Here is a 21,069-nt window from a genome sequence, read left to right on the forward strand (position 1 = left end):
TCTATGACAATAGACTGAATATCTTTGAGTTGTGGACAAATCAAGACATTTGAGGACGTCATCTTGGGCTTTGGGAAACACTGATCAACATTTTTCGCAATTTGTTTGACATTTTACAGACCAAACAACTAATCGATTAATCAAGAAAAATAAAACTCAATCGATTGTCCATACTGCCTCCCATGGGCCAGAAAATCATGCTTGCACTGCTCTGATTCAATTAAAACCTTCAACTGTATTCGCTAAACGTCAAAATAGACAAAACATCTGTTGTGACATCACAGATTTAGTAAGAAAACTATGAAAAGTACCAGAGTTTGTGAGTTTTTTGTGAGAATATTTTTGTCAGTTACATACTTCAAAATATGCTTTACTAAGTAGTTTCCACCCTGCATGTGTCTCTCTGCTGACTGTGTTGACTGTGATGAGTTCATGACAGCATGAACTCAGACAGCATGGCGAGGGATGAAGCGCATGGCCAGGCCGTGCTCGTCCTCCACAGGCTGCTGCGACAGGTTGTTGGTCTGCCTGATGCTGTCGAGGGTGCAGCCTCGACGAGGACACACGGTGTATCGAGACAACAGAGTGACCAGGATGGCCTTCATCATCACCATGGCGATGTGTTTGCCCACGCAGGAGCGAGGTCCGCAGCCGAAGGGCTGGAAGAAACGACTGGGCACCTGTTAACAACCAGAAGAGGTAAACATTGAGCTTTGTTTTTTGGTTGTTTTATTTCTAGAGCCACGTAATGTTGCACAACGTTCGGCTGACTTACTGTTTTGTCAAAGTTCATCAGGTTGAACTCTTTGGGTTTTGGGAAGAATTCAGTTTTATGCATGAGACCGATGTTGAGAATGATGTTGGTTCCTTTTGTGATTTTAGTGCCTTCGATGACGTCGTCTTCCAGAGCTTTTCGCATCGTGAAATCAACCACCGGATGAAACCTCAACGACTCGTTGATGAAACTCTCCATCACTTTCAAGCCTTGATAATCAACGTTTTCATCTTTATCACCTGGAAATTAAAAGGCAGCATTCATGGGTTGTTGGAACAGTTTTGTTTTAAGATGTCATAGAGTGAAACAGAGATTAAAGGGATAGTACGGTGTGTTGAAGTGGGGTTGTATGAGGTACTTATCCAAAGTCAGGGTATTACTTTCAGTAGATGACGGTCGGCACGCCCCCAGTTTGGAGAAACGGACAGGAGCAAAGCAATGTACAGTATATTGCTTTGCTCCAGTGCTGGTACTCCTGTCTGCTTCTCCAAACTGGTGGCGTGTTAACCATCATCTACTGTAGGTAATACACTGACTATGGATAAGTACCTCATACAACCCCACTTCAAAACACCCAAACTATCCCTTTAATACAGCACAAATGCACTCACTCAAGACAGTGTTCATCTCCTCCACTATCCTCATCTCTACGTCTGGGTTTTGTTTCAGCAGCAGCAGCATGAAGAAGAGGCTGATGGAAAGTGTGTCCGGTGCTGCAATCACCATCTCCAGCACGCACTGCCGGACGTTATCCGCTGAAAGCTCTCCCACGTTCTGCTCAGAAGAAAATGAAGGTATACAGCAAACACATGACATGATTTGGACAGTGGTATAGATCTATGAAAAAGAGACAAACCTGAGCAAAGATGAGCTCCGTAGCAAAGTCAAGGTCATCGTCCAACTTCTCCGTCTCATTTATAATCTTTCTTTTCATCTCAAGAAGGCTCTCCATCACGTCCTGCAGCTCTTGGCTGTTGGAACAAAGAGCAACACAAAAATTAGATTGAAGTATGGAGTAAGATATGGAGAAAATCAAATATAATATTTTTTACCAAATACCTCAATATCGATATTGCAACGATATTGTAGGGCTGACCATTGCACAATGAGATTTTTGCTAAATAATCATCAGTAATGTGGATATAATGACTAAGTGGTTAAAGGCAAATAATAGAACAGCTAGAACAGGCTGTTAAGTTCAGAGAATTACATCTCTTTACTGTAATGCAGCCTTTAAAACCAGGAAAAGACAACACTTAGGCCATATTACAATATCTAAAATCTAAGACGATATCTAGTCTCATATCATGACATCGATATGATATCGATATATTGCCCAGTCCTAGGTTGAAGAAGGCAAATGTTGAGTTTGCTGTGACGCGTAAGGATCTTACGCTGCTCTCTTGTGCTTGTTGTACATCCATCCAATCTTGAAGAATATATCTGGCTTTATAAGAACTGTTTGCCAGGTCTCAAAGTAGTTGTGGATTTTCATCAGCAAGTCCTTTTCTGAGTTATGAGGAACAGAAAACAAGAGCTGCAGTGTAAGAATGTGAAATATTATTTTATGGCAGGAAACACACAGTTTGAGACAATGAAGATGCAGCTGACCGTTGAGCGGCACCCCGAGGAACAGCCTGTTGGAGATGTCCACCACTACGGCTCTCAGCAGATTGAGAGCGTCCACGTGATTGGAGGGATCGGTCATCTCCTGCAGGCGGTCCAGGTATTTGGCCGTGGAGCTCACACAGATCCCCACCGTCCTCTGGAGGCCGGGGCCCGTCAGAGCTGTAAAACAACCGCGAAAGAGTATTCAAATACAAGGAAAGCAGTGTTCCAGTTATTGCCAGACTTCAATCTGCAGGAAAAGAGAGGAGAGGGCTGAATAAGTGAAATAATAACAACCAAGAGTAAATGTATCATGCAGACAGGAGATTCAGCATCCAGAGTTAAAACAAGATAAACACTCACAGCTCATGGAACATTAAAACAAACATCATCATTGTGTAAGAAGAGTACAATATAGTTAAAATCTTAAAGTGCCATGTGTGGGTAAAGTGCATCATTCATTGAGTAGTGCAATATACTGCTAGAAAAGTATTTCTGTATCGTTTAGTTCTCCACCTATAGGGGCCACTAACCGACAGTTTTCTAAGAGAAAACAACGGTAACACTTTATTTTACAGGTCTGCAAATTTTTCATGGTAATTAGGTGTTAATTAACAAGTAACCTATTTGAAATTTCTTTGGAATTACTACCAAATTACCCCAATATTTACCTTTAAATTCATCGAAAATTACTTCATTATAAACATGATTTAATAGTTATATTCCGCTATTTCCCAATAGCTGGTAATTTATTTAATACATTTCCAGGAAAAGAATACAAAGTGAATTGATATGCTTTATTTCCATGTCTGCTGATAAATAGATAATAATTAACAAATAACTTGTTTGAAATTTCTGAAAAGACTCCCTGAATCATTACATTAGCTACCTTACATTTGTGTTGACAATAAGTCACACAATGGGGAGATTTGTGCCTGATCAGAAGTGTCTTCTAATAGTTTTGGTTTTCCACCTCCGATGAAGAGCAGCGCACCGCCGCTTCTCAAGCCTAAGGGCCATATTTTAATAATTATAGATATTATTATTATTAATAATAATAATAATAATAATAATAATAATAATAATAATAATAATAATAATATATATTATATATATTATATATATATATATGCTATTTTAGCAAATAATTATTAAATCATGTTTATAATAAAGTAATTTTCGATAAATTTTGAGGTAAATATTGGGGTAATTTGGCAGTAATTCCAAAGAAATTTCAAATAGGTTACTTGCTAATTATCACCTAATTACCATGAAATTTGTGGACCTGTAAAAATACCAAAACAACCTCTAATGTGCCTTTTTACACACTGCCTCATAATTCCTCCCAAAGGTCAATTTGGAGTCGTTGACTGTCCCAAGATACTTGTAGCTTTCTACACAGTCAGCCGCCTGGACCTCAATGATTGTAGACTCTTAGATTGAAGCCTGAGTCTGAAGTCTGTGATCAGATCCTTTGTCTTGGATATGTTGAGCTCATCAATGACTGGGCCATAGCTGGACTCATTGTTGTGTAGCAGACTCACAATGACTGAATCATCTGCAAATTTCAATACAGTCATAAGGCATCACGATACTCTGACTCTTGTGTGAGGTAATTGCTCACCTTTAGAAAAATATGCCCTCACTTTCCTCCAGAGCAGGACATCACTGTTGAAGATGATTCCCCTCCCCTCCATCCCAACACACTCCAGCCCTCTTTTACTCCCGAACCTGGCCGTGTAGTGGGCGCTCCTCAGGACATGATACACCGCTGAAGACCTGCAAGAGCATCCAGGCTTTGACTTACTACACATTCATGGGATAAAATGTGAGTGTAAAGAGTTTTTTTTTTTAATTTCAGAAGACTTGCCTGCTCAGAATGAGGGTCTCCTCGCCGTTAATCCAGACCCGGACCATGCTGCCATATTTGTTGTTGTAGTAGTTGCTCGCTGTTCCGATCCCGGTCCAGATGAATCTGCTGTAGGAGAGGATGGGACCGAGTCCTGCCAAGAAGGAAGGACCTGGCACATAGAAACAGGATTAAGACATTATAGACCCCAGACTGGACTCTGTGCTCTACTACCAGTGTTGCCAACCTGGGGGTCGGGACCCCCAAAGGGGTCACAAGATAAATCTTAGGGGTACATTTTTTAGATGTTCTTTTTTTTTATGCAAATTATTGGAAAATTGTACCTGACTACATCTTATTCAGATAAAACCGGGAGAGAGTTTGGTTGACCCGGCCAAAACCAGTGGTTTCCAACATGGGGGTCAGGTCCCCCCATGGGGTCGCAAGATAAATCCGAGGGGTCATGAGTAACAAAATAGTTTATTGTTATTTTTTCTCAACGGTTTCACTCATGAGTTACTGGGTAATTTTACAAAATGAAAAAAATCTGAGAAGGAAAAATCACTCTTTGGTTGAAGAGGCCACATCAGAGCGAAATTTGTAACGTGACGAAAGGTCGCAAAATGACAGCTTTATTTTTTCAGGGGTCACAAGAGAAAAAGGTTGGGAAACACTGCTCTAATGTCTAAGTGATAACAGAGGTCTTCCTGTTGTAGAAATCAGTAAACTATTATGTTATTTCATCAATAATGTGGTGCATTACCTTTGGCTCTATATTCCCTCCTTCACTACAGCCACTTGTATTTGTGGATCAATCTATACTAGTTATGTATAACAGAAGCTGATGTCTCTTACCAGGTATATGTGACTGTCTGTGTGTTTGTCTCCAGGCGGTGAAGAGCAGCAGCAGCAGCAGCAGCAGTAGAAGCAGAACGGCGGTGACTTCAGACACCGTGTTGTCGACCAGCTCGGGGCCGGCGGTGAGCGTCTCCAGCGGCAGCATCCCCCTTCATAAACACACACCTGAGCAGGTTCACTGTGTTCTCTGTCTGACCTGCACTCATAAAGCTTCTGTCTCCTTTAATAACCTGCAGAGCAAACCAGGTTATACATTTGTTAAAACATAATAGAAGAAACTTAATCTGTGGACATCCCTTTGTGATTCTCTTGTCCTTGTGTGAAACAAAACACACCCACACGAAAGCTTTATGGTGGACTGTTTGTTACTGAGCCAGCTGTTCATCTAATATGTCTAAGAGGTCAGTTTAAGGCTGGGTGACAGATTATTCCCTTATATGTTATTACAGGTTTATCATGCTCATAATATTAGTGTCTTCTCCCAAGATATCATGTACAATGAGTTACCGATATTCAACCCTGAACACAACCAAATAGAAACACGAGAGAGTTGTATTTTCAACTGAATTTCATAATTAAAATTTCTATTTCACGTCAGTGTAGCTAACACAGTCTCCCAATACAGGAACAAAGTCCACATAATTACATTTTTAGTAAAAAGTCAATGTGTTCTTTTTTTCAACATAGTGAAAAAAGTTTATTTCTGAATTTCGTTTATATAGCTTTGACAATCCTGTAGGGGTTCTACTTTAGTAGGTTTTGGTTATTAGCAAATTAATTAATAAATAATAATAGAATTATTAATATTAATAAAGATTATCAATAAACATCAATAATAAACGGGGCACCACCCTGGAATCAGGGACCAATGACCAAAACGTTAATATAGTCTCATTATATATGCTAAACTATCAATTTGGAACGTTGATTAATAATTAAATTAATAACTATAACCAAAATAGATAGTAAAGGTTGAAGGATATCGGAATTCTTGACATAGCAGAGGTTGGCATTATTCACTCTTGTGCAATATTAAAGAGACCAGCATGTATATTCCACAAACATTTATTTACAAGATAATAAAGGTGTAAAACACAATATTAATCTAACTAGATAACTAAACTAAACAAACCAAACACTGTGTGTGTGTGTGTGTGAGAGAGAGAGAGAGAGGGGGGGGAAACAAGATGGGTTCTTGTCTCAAAATGTCTGTATGGCCTACAAACAAAATGGCGGGCACTGTAAAACTACAAAGATGGCTGAATCAAAGATGGCGGAATCAAAGATGGCGGAATCAAAGATGGCTTAATCAAAGATGGCCATCAGCATGTCACCACATGACCTCTTTGTTCTAGGACAGAGAGGGGGGTGATGTGGGGTTAAGATTATCTGAAGCTGTATGTTTATGTTTAACTAATTCACAGTTTCTGTATGTGATCTTAATGTGTGTTAGATATGCAGCGGGTTAGAAAAGATGGTTAGTTTGCATGCAAGACCTCGTCTATGTGAAGCATAAACTAAACACATCAGATGTGGCGAAGCCAGTTACCCAGATATCAAATACAGATAAATCAACACAGTCAAACTCAATGAATAACATTAAACCGTACTTTCTAGAAATCAAAGTTGGACAGTCTTGCTCAGCCGTGTGCGATTGCTAATGCTAAGGCCCAGTACGTTACCATGGAAAAACAGGATTTGTGATTCTATGTGTTGGAAGTTGTGGTTCCAAGTCAAAGATGCCGTCTTTGCTGTTAGCTTGGTGCTAACTTCTTCGCTTGATAGCTTGAAGTTAGCTGGTGAAAAGGGCAGAGCACTCGCGTCGTCTGCCGTTTGGTTCCTTGGTTGCAATGGCTGTTTCCTAAAAGGACATTGATCAGAACAGAGCTGTTTCTACAGCTTCTGGACTGGAGAGCTTAGATGAAGAGTAGAAAGAGCTGTGGGTCACCTCCAGCAGCTGGTCAGCTTGGGTCAGGAGGTGAAGAGCAAAGAGTAGAAAGAGAAGGAACAAAGAACATTCCTCTGGTTTTGTTCTGTGTGATTTTCACACCTCTGGGTGAAATGTTACTGTAGCCAATGAGGACTGAGATGAGTCCTGTGGTCAAGGATCAGGTTACTGAGTTCATGAGGTCACTTGAAACCAGCCAGATGCTGGGTCCCGACAATCCACTGCACAAACACGTTTGGACCAATAGATAGTCTAGGACAGTACACCCAATTATTTAGGGCACTGACATGAATAAAAACAGGAGGAGGGAAGCGGCACCATTGATCATATAAGCTTGTCGTCAAATAATGCACCAAAGTTATGCTGAATTTTGGTGAGGAAAAACTGACATGGCTATTTTCAATGGGATCCCTTGACCTCTGACCTCAAGATATGTGAATGAAAATGGGTTCTATGGGTACCCACGAGTCTCCCCTTTACAGACATTACCACTTTATGATAATCACATGCAGTTTGGGGCAAGTCATAGTCAAGTCAGCACACTGACACACTGACAGCTGTTGTTGCCTGTTGGGCTTCAGTTTGCCATGTTATGATTTGAGCATATTTATTTTTTATGCTAAATGCAGTACCTGTGAGGGTTTCTGGACAATATTCGTCATTATTTTGTGTTGATAATTGATTTCCAATAATAAATATATACATGAATTTGCATAAAACAAGCATATCTGCCCACTCCCATGTTGATAAGACTATTAAATACTTGACAAATCTCCCTTTAAGGTACATTTTGAACAATCATATACAGTATACACTGTATATATATATATATATATATATATATATATATATATATATATATAAATGCACAAAGTTATCTGAGCCTAAGGTATCAACACGACTAAGCAAAGGCTGCCATATCAATGCAAACTTGTCAGCTGACCCCCTAGTATACCTGAGCTCAATATAATACAACATCGACATCTCTAAGCCATTGTGCAAATGTTGTAGGATTACAATCTTTCCATTTAATCAAAATTATTCATCTGGCCACCAGCGTAGCAAAAAAACAAAGGTTTAGTTTATTGTTGTTTAAAAGAGTTTCATTAACAAATAATCAAAGATTAATACTTACTTCTCTTGTTGTTTCCGTCTCCTGACGAGTTCAAGCGCAGTTTGAAGTGATGCAGTTCTTCCTCCGCTGGTTTTAAGGATGATCAACATTCTCCTACCAAATAAATCGCAGTGATTGAAGTGTTTATAAATCCTCGGTTAAGCCCTCATTTTACCGGTTGCTTAGAAACACGGCCACTTTAGGGTTACAAGTACCACAAGAGGGAACAGGCCAGATAACAGCTGCACATCTAAACCACAAAGCAGCTTCAAAAACAACAAAAAAAGTGTTTTTTTAATGCATAAGAATGCAAAACCTGCAGGTCTTTCATCAGTTGTACACTGCATCAGTTTTTTTTAGATGGGTTTTTCTTCACATTTGTTCAAGAGAAAGAAACCCCACCGTCCAATTCATCTCCCGAGGAGGCTTTCAAATTAATTAGCTGGGTCAGACTGACCCGTGTCAAAGGGAGTAAGGATTTACCCAGCAGTTCAAAATAAGGAAACAGGAGAAAGAGAAAACGTCATTGTCATAATTTAAAGTCTTAAAAATGTCCTAAATGGGTGTCAGTGATCCACTGCTTCAAAAGTGAGCATGGATGCAAAATTAAAAAGGGAGGTGTTCGTGCAGAGGTCGTGTCCTTCAAGCTCAGTATCTGAATAGCTGGTATGCTGTTGATGAAGACGTTGGCCTCAGATTTCGGGGGCTTTTATCCCAAGTTGGCTGAAAAACTTGCTCTCCTCATTGTAGTAGAGACTAAACTGGATAATTAGAACTTTTTTGGAAATGGAGAAACTTTAATGTTACTTTTCCACAAGTGGAGAAAAGAATCTGTAATTATTATTCTATATTTGGAATCGTTTAAAGGCAATAAAATGTAAAACGTCATTTCTTAAAAGGAGATTTCAGGACACACATCCACACACTCACAGTCTTTTATTGAAAGCGCTCTGAAAGCTCTTTTGTAGATCCAAAGAATGTTCCCCTTGTTCACAACTTATTTATCCCACTTCCATGTAATTTTGTGTGGGACGGACTGGTGGCAATATTGAGAGGAATGATGAGAAGCACTACTCTGTGTGCAGGATGTGTCACTCTGGAAATATGTCAATTATCTAAATCAAGTATGGGCCTACAGATTTTAACTGTTTCCCAGATGCGTGTTGTTGTTGTTGCACAATGCATTATGTGGTTTCCCTTGAAGTGACACACAGATCCTGACATGTTTATTTCTCCAGCGTAGTTTCCCTCTGACGTGTCATCTGTTGGCAAGAGGTCAGATTATGTGCTGTATGCGCTTGTGAGTTTCAGATTACTCTGTAGTGGAGGAACAGTAAGCATGCAGGGCACAAACATGAAGGAGAGGAATGGAGTTATCGTGGCGTGGAAAGTGCTGCTGGTGGGGATGTGTGCACTGCTGCTCCTGAGCTCGGCGGGTTTAGTGTTCCTGCTGGTTCGACAGAGGGAGCTGACGGAGGAGCTGGTCAGGTTGGACGCCCAGGTGCAGGTGCTGTCACAGAGCTGCAGGCTGCAGGAAGGAGTCCTACCAGAGGCTGGAGAGCTGAAGAAGCTCCAACGCAGCAGAAGAAACCAGAAGGAAGAACCGGGCCAAGACGACAAGGATATGATGATGCTGATGACATACTCCATGGTTCCTGTAAGACACCTCAATGCTTTAATGTGGGCTCTTTATATGAAAGTGACTGTTTACTGTATTTCTGTAAAAATGAGTTATTGTGAGCCAGAACAGGGGAGCAATCATCAACTCTTTGCTGTCATCTAATAGAAACATTTCCTCTCTTTTCCCCTTTGGGATAAGAAGCATGTCCGTGTAATGAATCTGAGAGTCTGCTGCAGAGATCTGGAGTGTTTTCTTGATAAATAGTTGAAGCAACTGAGCGTGACTGCTCCTCCCTCAACTCGACTCACATCTGGCATTTCTCCAGAGGGCGCTACTGTATTATTTTGACAGCCCATTTATCAGTGATACGCAAGTGTTTTACCTAAATTAAGTTGGGTTTTATTATTGGCCTGATTGATAATGAATAATTAGGGCTGCAATTTTAAGATTATTTTCATTTTTAAATTAATCTTCTGATCATTTTCTGGATTCATTGATTAATCGTTTAAGCTATGAAATATCAGAAAATAGTGACAAATGCTCAACACAAGTTCTCAGAGCACGAGGTGTCTTCAAATTAGGGCTGCATCTAATGATTATTTATATTGTCGATTAATCTGTTGATTATTTTCTCGATTAATTAATTAGTTGTTTGCTCTATAAAATGTCAGAAAATGGTGAAAAATGTTTCCCAAAGCTCAAGATGACGTCCTCAAATGTCTTGTTTTGTCCACAACTCAAAGATATTCAGTTTACTGTCATAGAGGAGTAAAGAAATCAGATGATATTCACATTTAAAAAGTTGGAATCAGAGAATATCTGTCAAATATCTCTATCAAAATATAAATACATAGAAATAAATATACTGAATTGTTATTTATTATTAAAATAATAATTTTGTGCTCCATTAAATTTACAGGAATTACAATTCAAGTGTAAACTTTTTTAATGCAGCAACAAATTGGTCAAAACTTAAACAGGAATTAAAATTCCAGTATATAATGTATATAGTATATAAACATAGAATTGAATTGAATAAATCTGCCCCATTGTCACCGATACCCGATCCAGCTATTTGAGTCAGTATCGGCTCGATATCCGATCCAGTATCGGTGCATCCCTAAAGAAAATAAAAACCAAAATGTGTAACACCAAAAAGCTTCCAGATGTGGTTACAATCAACACTGACCTCACCTACTGTTTCTGTCTGTTTTCTTCATTTCAGGTCAAAGCCTTCGTAGATCTGTGTAACACCTCCAGAGGACTTTGTTTAACAGGTGCACTTTTCAATTCTCCATTACAGCGCTGTGGTTTTTATCGTTGCTGGTGCTTCTACTGTATTTGATTTGTGTAAAATATTATTTTTTTTCTCCAGGCCCAGCTGGACCACCAGGTAATAACATTCACTTTAATTAACTGCAACAGTTTCTTAAAGAGGACCTATTATGCTTAATTCAGGTGCATACTTGTATTTTTGGTTTCTACTAGAACATGTTTACAAGCTTTAATGCTCAAAAAACACTTTATTATCTCATCCCAGCTGTGCTGCAGCACCTCTTTTCACCCTCTGTGTTTCACTCAGCAGTGTTTCTGTGGCATAGAGTAACTTTGGGTCAACTGGGTTTGTAATTTTGCAGACCTTTTACATGCACAAAAAATCTATTTAACACACTAAGGGAAAGAGAAAAAGTGCAAAAGCATAATAGGTCTTCTATAAACGAAGCTGAATTTGTTACTAGTCACAGTACTTTTGTCTGTTAGGTTTGCCTGGTAGAGCTGGTTCACCAGGACTTCAGGGTGTTCCCGGGCCCGAGGGGAGACGAGGAAGAAGAGGTGAGAGATCTGCTGTGTCAAAGAAATCTAACGCCTTTATGTATGCGGTGTGCACCAGAATAGACAAATAAACTCAGTCACAAGTTTCAGACATTCTAACAATGTTCAGCTATACAGTTGCATAACATGAGAATCTCACTCACTGTGTACTTTCAGTCTGTCACTGCCACATTAGAAATGCATGGGAGACGGATTTAGTTGAAAAAAGTTTATTGGACTGATGACACCTGAATGATGCTGGTTTCAGTGACTCTTGAAGGCATCACAGACAAGATAGTTCATGTTTAAAAAAAAATCTAAGATCTGGAGGGGTGAGGGAGTCGCCATTATTATTATTATTTATTTATTTTTTTTTGGGGGGGGGGGGGTATTTATTGTTATCTAACTTTACTATTTTTATTTTATTTATTTTTATTTTATACATATATTTGTTATGTATTTTTTGTTAATAATTTCCAATGCATATCTCTAAAACCACAAAAATCTGATCACAAAAAAAAGAAAAAATCCAAGATCATCTAAATGTTCACAGTTCTACAATAAACCTCTTTGTAGTTTCCATTTTCAACTTAGTGGTTTAAACTAATGACCTGTCAATAACTACTAGGACCCCCTGGTGAAATAGGAAAACCAGGACCTGAAGGAGACCCCGGGCCGCCCCGACTGACAGGTGAGACCTACAATGTCAAAACCTAATTTTATTTCATTTTCTGACTGAGCTTCTTATTTTCAGGACAAACTTGAGGCTTGATATTTAGCTCCAGGACTGGTGAGGTTACAAGAAGATGGCCACTATGTTTTGTTCCACTCTTTATCCTGTTGTGGGATGTAATAAACAAACCACAACTTTTGTGAACTAATCCTCTATTAGTTTTGGTAAAATCTTAGTTTAATTTATTCTTTTCTCAAACTTCAAATTGGAAAAAAAAGTTTAAATTTAAAGTTTCCCTGTTTTTATTTCATTGTTGTTGGTGTAAAAAGCAGAGCAGTATTGTTTATTAGGTCAGTTTTACATGTCTGACTTGCAGATACTGTCTGTTAATATTTGAAGGTCCTCCTGGTCCAAGAGGTCCACCTGGTCCAGCAGGTCCAGCAGGTCCACCTGGTCCTCCCTGTCCTGCTTGTTACTCTAATGAAGTGAGAAACGAGACCGTCACAGAAGGCATCCATCAAACCAACTTGTTGAAGGGTGAGAATATCTCCACGCAATCATAATCAATGAACCAGCGTGTTTCATTTTCACAGCCAAAAAGCTCCTCACAGAAATGAAACCACGGCCTTATCGAAAAATCTAAATCAAAAATCAACTTTGTAATTTATGTGGTACTTACAGTACTTAAGTTCAAAGTTTTAAAGTTGAATCCTTTAATTCATGTCTATTACTGTGTAATGTTACTCAATTCTGTTTGCTTTTATGTTAATTGTTGAAACTGTTGCTGCTATTCTTGGCCTGGTCTCCCTTGTAAAAGAGATCTTTGATCTCAATGGGACAAACCTGGTTAAATAAAGGTTACATAAAAAACAAATTAATAAAAGACACAGGTACGGACTCTGGTGAGCAACTGTGATAGAAAACGTCACTGTCAGACCTAATAACGTGTTTCACCTCGTACTTTTTAATTCTCTTTTCTGGAATCAGTTCATCCAGAGTACAGCTACGACACCTTGAATGGTACCAACACAGAGAATGTCACACAGGCACCAATTAGATTATTAACTGGTATTAACTGTGATTTGAATTATAAATAAAAGTTTAATTAAAGGTGCAACACTGTTGTGTTTGTTAACGTTTCATTGTACAGCTCCACTTCCTCCAGACCAAAACAGTGACACCGTCAATGGCAGCGGAGACATTAATGATGATGAGAAAAGTGGTAAGAAACTGTCTAATTATTTATACTTTATTTTGTCTCAGTATCGACCAATTCATACGTATGTTTAGTTCAGTCAAGGCACAAATATAAAATCTAGTTAACAACCATTTTGACTGGCAGGAAGACTTTATTCACAGATTTTAATTTATTCCACTGTTGTTTCAGAACGATCTTATACCATAAACTTGTTTAATATTAATAGTTTTATTTACTATAGAATTAGTATCGCTTCGTCCAGACTACACACATGATGACACGTGGATTAAAACCAGCCCAGAGAGAATTACAGAAGCATCAATGAACTTGTTAACAGGTAGGAGATACGGAGACTCATTCATGAAATATTTGGACACACAGATTTGATCTTAACTTTCTGCTGTACTCATCTTATTAAATCTCCACAGTGTTACCAACAACACATCCAGCTCATGAAGCCAAAGATGGTTTTAAAGTTGCTGACTCTGAGAAACTTCGAGATACAGATAAATCAGGTAAGCAACCGTCTGAGTGGCTGAAAGATTTCTTTACTGATTTTATTGTTTTGTATTATTCTTTTACTCAATAGAAATTTCCTACCCTTTTTAATATTAGAAAGAAATGTAAAAATATAACTCATAACGTGAGTTAATACCCCCCAAAAATTCAACAAAAGAATTGTTTTGCCATGGTTATTTTTGATTAGATTTAAAATCAGAAATGAATGAAAGAGGACATATTCTCATTATGTTTGCATAAAATAGTAATTTTTTGTTATTTACTTTTTGTTAGGTTTTCTTTTAAAGAACACAGATAAACAAAAGTGATACGATGTGGCAACCAGACACAAAACACACACTAAACACGCTAACACAAATACAAATAAAAATACAAATACAAATAAAAATACAAATACAAATAAAAATAAAAATGTATATTACAACTATATAGTTATAGTATATTACAACACTATATATACTATATATATATATATATATATATATATATATATATAGTTGTAGACTACTCACCCCAGAACAGCAACAAGCTAATTTTGACTATTGACGAGAGATGGACTCAAATTGGTGAATAAACTGTGAATTTAAGCTTCAAATTGTACACAGCAATACATTATATGAGTTCATGATTTTTTATGATAGGCTGTTTGTGAATTAAGACTTTTAAATAATATTTAATATCTGTACCAACTTTTCTAGTTGAATCTCATCTTTCTTTCTGCAGGATCACCAACTCCACATCCAACTGACAACAACAGAGACGTTACTGACTCTGAGAAGCTTCGAGACACAAGCATGGTGTCAGCATCATCAGGCCTTGCGTTTGACACATGGGGTTTCTTGGTATCATCTCATCAAGACGACAGTTCTGACATTTCTAACGATACCCAGAGTGAAGATGCTACAGAGGCAACAATAAGATTATTAACAGGTAGGAAACACTGTGTTTTGAATTATGAGTAAAGTGAGTGACCATAACTTTAAAACATTATATTTAATGTTTCATTTCATTCAACAGCTTCACTTTCTGAGGACCAAAACAGCGATTCCTCCAATAACAGAGGGACCATTATTGATGCAGCCATGAAAAGTGGTAAGAAACTTTCTATTGGTTTCACTATTTGGCATCAGTGTTGATCATTTCAAACATTTAGTATCAGGTGTTTTTATCTTCCCTCAATAGAGGAATATTTAATATCTGTACCATCTCTTCTAGTTGAATCTCATCTTTCTTTCTGCAGAATCACCAACTCCACATCCAACTGAAAACAACAGAGACGTTACTGACTCTGAGAAACTTCTAGACACAAACATGGTATTAGGATCATCTCATCAAGATGACAGACATTCAATAGCTTCAATTTCTGAGGACCAAAACAGCGATTCCTCCACTATCAGTGGAGTCATTATTGATGCACCCATGAAAAGTGGTAAGAAATTGTGTTTTGGTTTTGCTATTTGGCATCAGCGTTGATCAGTTCACACATTTAATTTCAGGTGTTTTTATCTTCCCCCAAAAGAGGAATATTTAATATCTGTACCATCTCTTCTAGTTGAATCTCATCTTTCTTTCTGCAGAATCACCAACTCCACATCCAACTGACAACAGTAAAGACGTTACTGATTCTGAGAAGCTTCGAGACCCAAACATGGTGTCAGCATCATCAGGCCTGGTGTTTGACACATGGGGTTTCTTGGTATCACTATTTGGTATCAGTATTGATCAACTCACACATTTATTTTCAGTAGTTTTTTATCTTCCCTCAAATGTACCATCTCTTGTAGTTGATCCTCATCTTTCTTTCTGCAGGATCACCAATTCCACATCCAACTGACAACAATAGAGACGTTACTGACTCTGAGAAGCTTCTAGACACAAACATGGTATCAGGATCATCTCGTCAAGACGACAGTTATGACATTTTGAACGATACCCAGAGTGAAGATGCTACAGAGGCAACAATAAGATTATTAACAGGTAGGAAACACTGTGTTTTGAATTATGAGTAAAGTGAGTGACCATAACTTTAAAACATTATATTTAATGTTTCATTTCATTCAACAGCTTCACTTTCTGAGGACCAAAACAGTGATTCCTCCAATAACAGAGGAACCATTGTTGATACACCCATGAAAAGTGGTAAGAAACTGTCTATTGTTTTCACTATTTGGTATCAGTGTTGATCAATTCACACATTTAGTTTCAGGTGTTTTTATCTTTCCTCAATAGAGGAATATTTAATATCTGTACCATCTCTTCTAGTTGAATCTCATCTTTCTTTCTGCAGAATCACCAACTCCACATCCAACTGACAACAACAGAGACGTTACTGACTCTGAGAAGCTTCTAGACACAAACACGGTATCAGGATCATCTCATCAAGACGACAGACATTCAACAGCTTCACTTTCTGAGGACCAAAACAGTGATTCCTCCACTGTCAGTGGAGCCATTATTGATGCACCCATGAAAAGTGGTAAGAAACTTTCTATTGTTTTCACTATTTGGCATCAGTGTTGATCAATTCACACATTTAGTTTCAGTAGTATTTTTTTCATTTTACCTCAAAAGAGGGATATTTAATATCTGTACCATCTCTTCTGGTTGAATCTCATCTTTCTTTCTGCAGAATCACCAACTCCATATCCAACTGACAACAGTAAAGACGTTACTGACTCTGTGAAGCTTCTAGACACAAACATGGAAGTTGGTAAACAACTATTTTGACTATATGAGTTTTGAATTATGAGTAAAGTGAGTAACCATAACTTTAAAACAATATATATAATGTTTAATTTCATTCAACAGCCACTCTTTCTGCAGACCAAACCACCAGTGATTCCTTCAATAGTGCTACAGAGGCACCAATTACATTATCAACAGGTAGGAAACATTCAAATTATAAGTAAAAGTAACAATGACCTAAAAATATTTGCTTTTTTCTTTTGTATGATTTATGATGCTGCACTATAACACCATTAGTGTCCATGTGTATTTATCTACAGTATATACATTTCCTGTCATTTTACAGCCTCACTCTCTGTAGACCTGAAGAAGGACTCCTTCAACAACAGCGGACACATTATCGATACACCCATGAAAAGTGGTAAAAAAAAAAAGTGCTTTGTGTCCAATATTTGTTTTTAAGTTTCATAAGGAAAATATATTTCCCTAGATTTTAAAATTTCAAAATACCCATAACAGGAAGGTTAATATTAACCAATAATCTTAGTTTATAAGATTTATTTTTTCTCTCAAAGCCCATCAATAATCTTTAAACGGTTGATTTAAAGAAAATGAATACAGATCACCAGTTATATTGGCTACAAGCAGAATAAACATCTACTATCTTTTTAAAATATGTGATTCTACTTCTTTCTTTTCATTTAGATTCTTCACATCCACTCCAGACCAACAACGAGATCAATGTGACAACCGCTGAGAGACGGACAAAAACTGGTCAGAACATTTTGTTAAATGAATCTACCTACCTACCTATGTACAGTATCTATCTATCTATCTATCTATCTATCTATCTATCTATCTATCTATCTATCTATCTATCTATCTATCTATCTATCTATCTATCTATCTATCTATCTATCTATCTATGTACAGTATCTATCTATTGGATAACTTATTCAAATACTTTATGTACATATCTTCTTTCATTTAGGGTGCAAGATTAGATCTATTAGATGTTCGGAGAAAGTCAAAATGCAAAGCACTTTTGGATCCTGGATGTCAGATGCATCCCAGCTGGATGAAGAGCGATACTGGCTGGCCGACCATTTTTCAGGTGATTTATTTTTTTTACAGCAACTACAAGTCGAAAGGTCATTCATCACATAGACTTGTGAGTTATTGTGTATTTAAACCCTGAAGCATTTCTTCCCATGCAGGTCGAGTTTTGGAGGAGCACATGAACATTTCGACATTTCAGGACAGAAGCCACAAATATATAGACGTGAGGAGGTTCTTCCAGGGCTGTGGTCACGTTGTTTACAAGCGGTCGTTTTACTTTCACAATGCAGGAAAAAATAGACTCATAAAGTAAGTGTTTGTGTTAAACATGTAAAAGACTTTGTCCCTGCTTTATTACAATTTTTCTCAATCGCTTTGGCTCATTTCTTTAAACAGTCTTTACATTCTCTGAACTGTGAGTGCAATTATCACAACTGTATCATGGGACATCACAACTCTATTGCATGTCTGCAAAAGGTGGTAACTCACCCAAAACACTTCATTCATGCTTCAAAACCTAGTTATTGTGTCAGTAAATTGGCCAATGCAGCAAAATAAAAAGTTGTTTTGTCGTCGTGTGGGCCATACTGGTGAAAATGTTGAGATGTTTTTTCACCATGGCAGTCAACTCTGGAAATGTTTCTTTTATGCAAATCTCTGTTTTGTTCAACATTTTGTTGACACTGACTGCTTACTGTATTATACCAGAATGTTTAGCCGAAGGTTATTGTGTATCACACTGAGCTGTTCCTGTTTCAACAGCAGGTAAAAGTTTACTGGGAATAGTCAGCACTGTAGGCTACAATACTGTATACATAGAAAGAAGATATGCACATTAGTGTTTAAAGTAAATGTATTTGTGTAGCAATGTGTTACATGTATTATAAACAGAAAATTTGCCACAAAATAAGGTCTATGCCAATACTTTTCTTTAAAAAAAAACTGCAACAATGAAAAAAATGCAGTAATTTAGTTACAACAACAAATTGTACCTTCTCACTGTACACCACGTCAAAATAATTGAGCCAAAGCAAATGAGAAAAACTGTAACTTACTGACATTTTTGATTCCTGTGTACTCGGCTTCTTAACTTACCCATGATCTATATTTTACAGATTTGACCTGAACACCAGGGCAACCAGTATTCTGAATATGGCAAACAGCAGATATAACAACCTGGCGTATCTTTTCCGCAACTCAAAGACGTATTTCAAGTTTGCTGTGGACGAAAACGGACTGTGGGTCATTTTTGCATCAGATACAGGAGATGATACGATGGTAGCGAAGATTAACCCGGACACATTCTCCCTGGAGTCAGTCATTAATACTCACTACCCAACAACTAAAGCAGGAAATGCTTTCATTGTATGTGGGGTGGTATATTTTACAGATGACAAAGACAGAAGTGTTACATATGCCTTTGATTTAAAGAAAGAGAGTCCTCTGGATGCAAGTTTTGATTTAAGGCCAGCTGATGGCATCCTGGCTATGCTGTCATATTATCCCAACAAAAAGCTCCTGTATATGTGGGACAACAGCAGCCTGAAAATCTGCAAAGTTAAACTCAAATCAACCTAAAAATAACCACAAACCATGTAAAAATGAGCAATAAAGTTATTTTTTAAATCTCAGTTGATTACGTGAATTTCTTTAATAGGTCAGACTGGATATTGTTTGTAATAAATGTGTTCAAGATTACAGACTACTGATGAAGGCCTACATGTGTTGATTCCAAGAGACCACAATACTGGATTTAATGGTAGTGGGAAATTTGGACATTTTTAATTTAGTTGAGATTCACAGAGCTGCAACAGTCTGCTTTTATGAATAGCACAATGTTCATTGTTCTAATGTATTTTTCATGTTCAGGGTCAAAATAATTATGAATAAAAATGATATTTTCACAAAAGTATTGTGTGATATTGAGTAGGTAGGTACATGATGTAAGGAAATACATAGAAGTAGGAGCAAAGGCTTCAGATGAAGGCAGCATATCAAGAAAACAACGCTGTAAAATAAGAAAAATAAGCGATAAAGGCACTGGCAGCAAAGTTCCCAGACGGATACCGTCAAATTACAGTATATAACCGTATCACTAAATTACGTGTGATAAACTAAAATACAGAACATGTTTTATAGTCAAAAGTAATTAAATTACAGTATATTATTCAGTTGTGGAAGAAGTAGTGAGAACTTTCATTTCAGTAAAAGTAGTAATACCACTGTGTAAAAATACTCTGTTACAAGTTAAAATCCTGAATTCAAAATCTTACTTGAGTAAAAGTTCAAAAGTATTAGAATCCAAATATACCTAAAGTATCAAATTTAAAAGTACTCATTATATAGAATAATATATATTATATTATTGTATTATAATTATTTATACACTACTGTATGCATCACATTAATAATACAGCTGGTTTTTCAGAACTTTTTTTCCGACATTTTTCGGAAATTTTTCAGACTTTTTTTTCGGATATTTTCAGACTTTTTTAAGACTTCTTTTCGAACATTTTCCAGATTTTTTTTCTGACATTTTTCGGAATTGTTTTCTGACTTTTTTCCGACTTTTTTTCAGATTTTTTTTCGAACATTTTTCAGACATTTTAAAGACTTTTTTTCGAACATTTTTCAGACTTTTTCTTTGAAAAAGTTTTTTGAATTTTTTTCAGACATTTTCCAGATTTTTTTTATATTTTCCAGACTTTTTTTTCGGACATTTTCAGAATTTTTTTGAACATTTTCCTGACTTTTTTTTCATACTTTTCTTTCTGATATTTTTCAGACTTTTTTTTCGAACATTTTTCAGACATTTTAAAGACATCATTTCCGGACATTTTTCAGAATTTTTTTTCGGACATTTTTCAGAATTCCTTTTTGACAATTTTTCAGAATTTATTTCATACCTTTTACAGAATTTTTTGATATTTTCCAGACTTTTTTTTCGGAAATTTTCCTGACTTTGTTTCATACTTTTCTTTCGGATATTTTTCAGGCTTTTTTTCGACATTTTTCAGAATTCTTTTTTGGGACATTTTTCAGAAATTTTTTTGACATTTTTCAGAATTTATTTTGACATTTTTCAGAATTTTTTTCAGACTTTTTTTTCAAATATTTTTCAGATTTTTTTTTTTTTCAACATTTTACAGATTTTTCAAACATTTATCAGACTTTTTTCCAAACATTTTCCAGATTTTCTGACTTTTGTAAGACTTCTGTTCGAACATTTTCGAAATATGTTGCATCTGTGTAATACTGGGCTATTGTCTGTGCAATATGTGCAAGACGGTAGACGGTGCAGTGCACTACCTGGGTGCAATACCTGCCATGGTGTGTGTGATGGTATGTGC

At 37.0% G+C, this 21,069-nt stretch overlaps 2 protein-coding genes across 6 annotated transcripts; one reads left to right on the top strand and one right to left on the bottom strand.

The window, feature by feature from the left end:
- Positions 1-446: 446 nt before the first annotated feature.
- On the bottom strand, positions 447-9,209 carry cyp19a1b (cytochrome P450, family 19, subfamily A, polypeptide 1b). Of its 4 annotated transcripts, XM_074632673.1 has the most exons (10): positions 8,174-9,209; positions 5,088-5,239; positions 4,254-4,404; positions 4,008-4,162; positions 2,387-2,563; positions 2,170-2,284; positions 1,632-1,746; positions 1,387-1,549; positions 776-1,014; positions 447-680 (listed from the first exon to the last, which is right to left on the bottom strand). In XM_074632673.1, exons 1-10 carry the CDS (start codon positions 8,260-8,262, stop codon positions 447-449), a joined length of 1,590 nt encoding a protein of 529 aa, XP_074488774.1. In that variant the 5' UTR covers positions 8,263-9,209. The 4 variants fall into 4 exon arrangements, with proteins under 4 accessions (XP_074488774.1, XP_074488771.1, XP_074488772.1 ...); XM_074632670.1 differs by having other exon boundaries at positions 2,170-2,563; XM_074632671.1 differs by having other exon boundaries at positions 2,170-2,563; positions 5,088-5,320; positions 8,174-8,327.
- A 254-nt stretch (positions 9,210-9,463) lies between these two features.
- On the top strand, positions 9,464-19,350 carry LOC141766105 (uncharacterized). 2 transcript variants are annotated; one of them, XM_074632632.1, is made up of 23 exons: positions 9,464-9,809; positions 10,999-11,050; positions 11,149-11,166; positions 11,535-11,606; positions 12,214-12,276; positions 12,658-12,795; positions 13,409-13,480; positions 13,698-13,793; positions 13,885-13,971; positions 14,699-14,905; positions 14,993-15,067; positions 15,216-15,404; positions 15,553-15,684; positions 15,785-15,952; positions 16,040-16,114; positions 16,263-16,451; positions 16,605-16,685; positions 16,784-16,858; positions 17,007-17,081; positions 17,366-17,434; positions 17,652-17,774; positions 17,878-18,028; positions 18,835-19,350. In XM_074632632.1, the coding sequence occupies exons 1-23, from the start codon at positions 9,492-9,494 to the stop codon at positions 19,295-19,297; spliced, it is 2,988 nt and encodes a 995-aa protein (XP_074488733.1). In that variant the 5' UTR covers positions 9,464-9,491; the 3' UTR covers positions 19,298-19,350. The 2 variants fall into 2 exon arrangements, with proteins under 2 accessions (XP_074488733.1, XP_074488735.1); XM_074632634.1 differs by lacking the exon at positions 12,214-12,276 and having other exon boundaries at positions 13,683-13,793.
- Positions 19,351-21,069: the final 1,719 nt, after the last annotated feature.

The sequence above is a fragment of the Sebastes fasciatus genome, chromosome 4, assembly GCF_043250625.1.
Source record: "Sebastes fasciatus isolate fSebFas1 chromosome 4, fSebFas1.pri, whole genome shotgun sequence".
Classification (NCBI taxonomy): Eukaryota; Metazoa; Chordata; class Actinopteri; order Perciformes; family Sebastidae; genus Sebastes; species Sebastes fasciatus.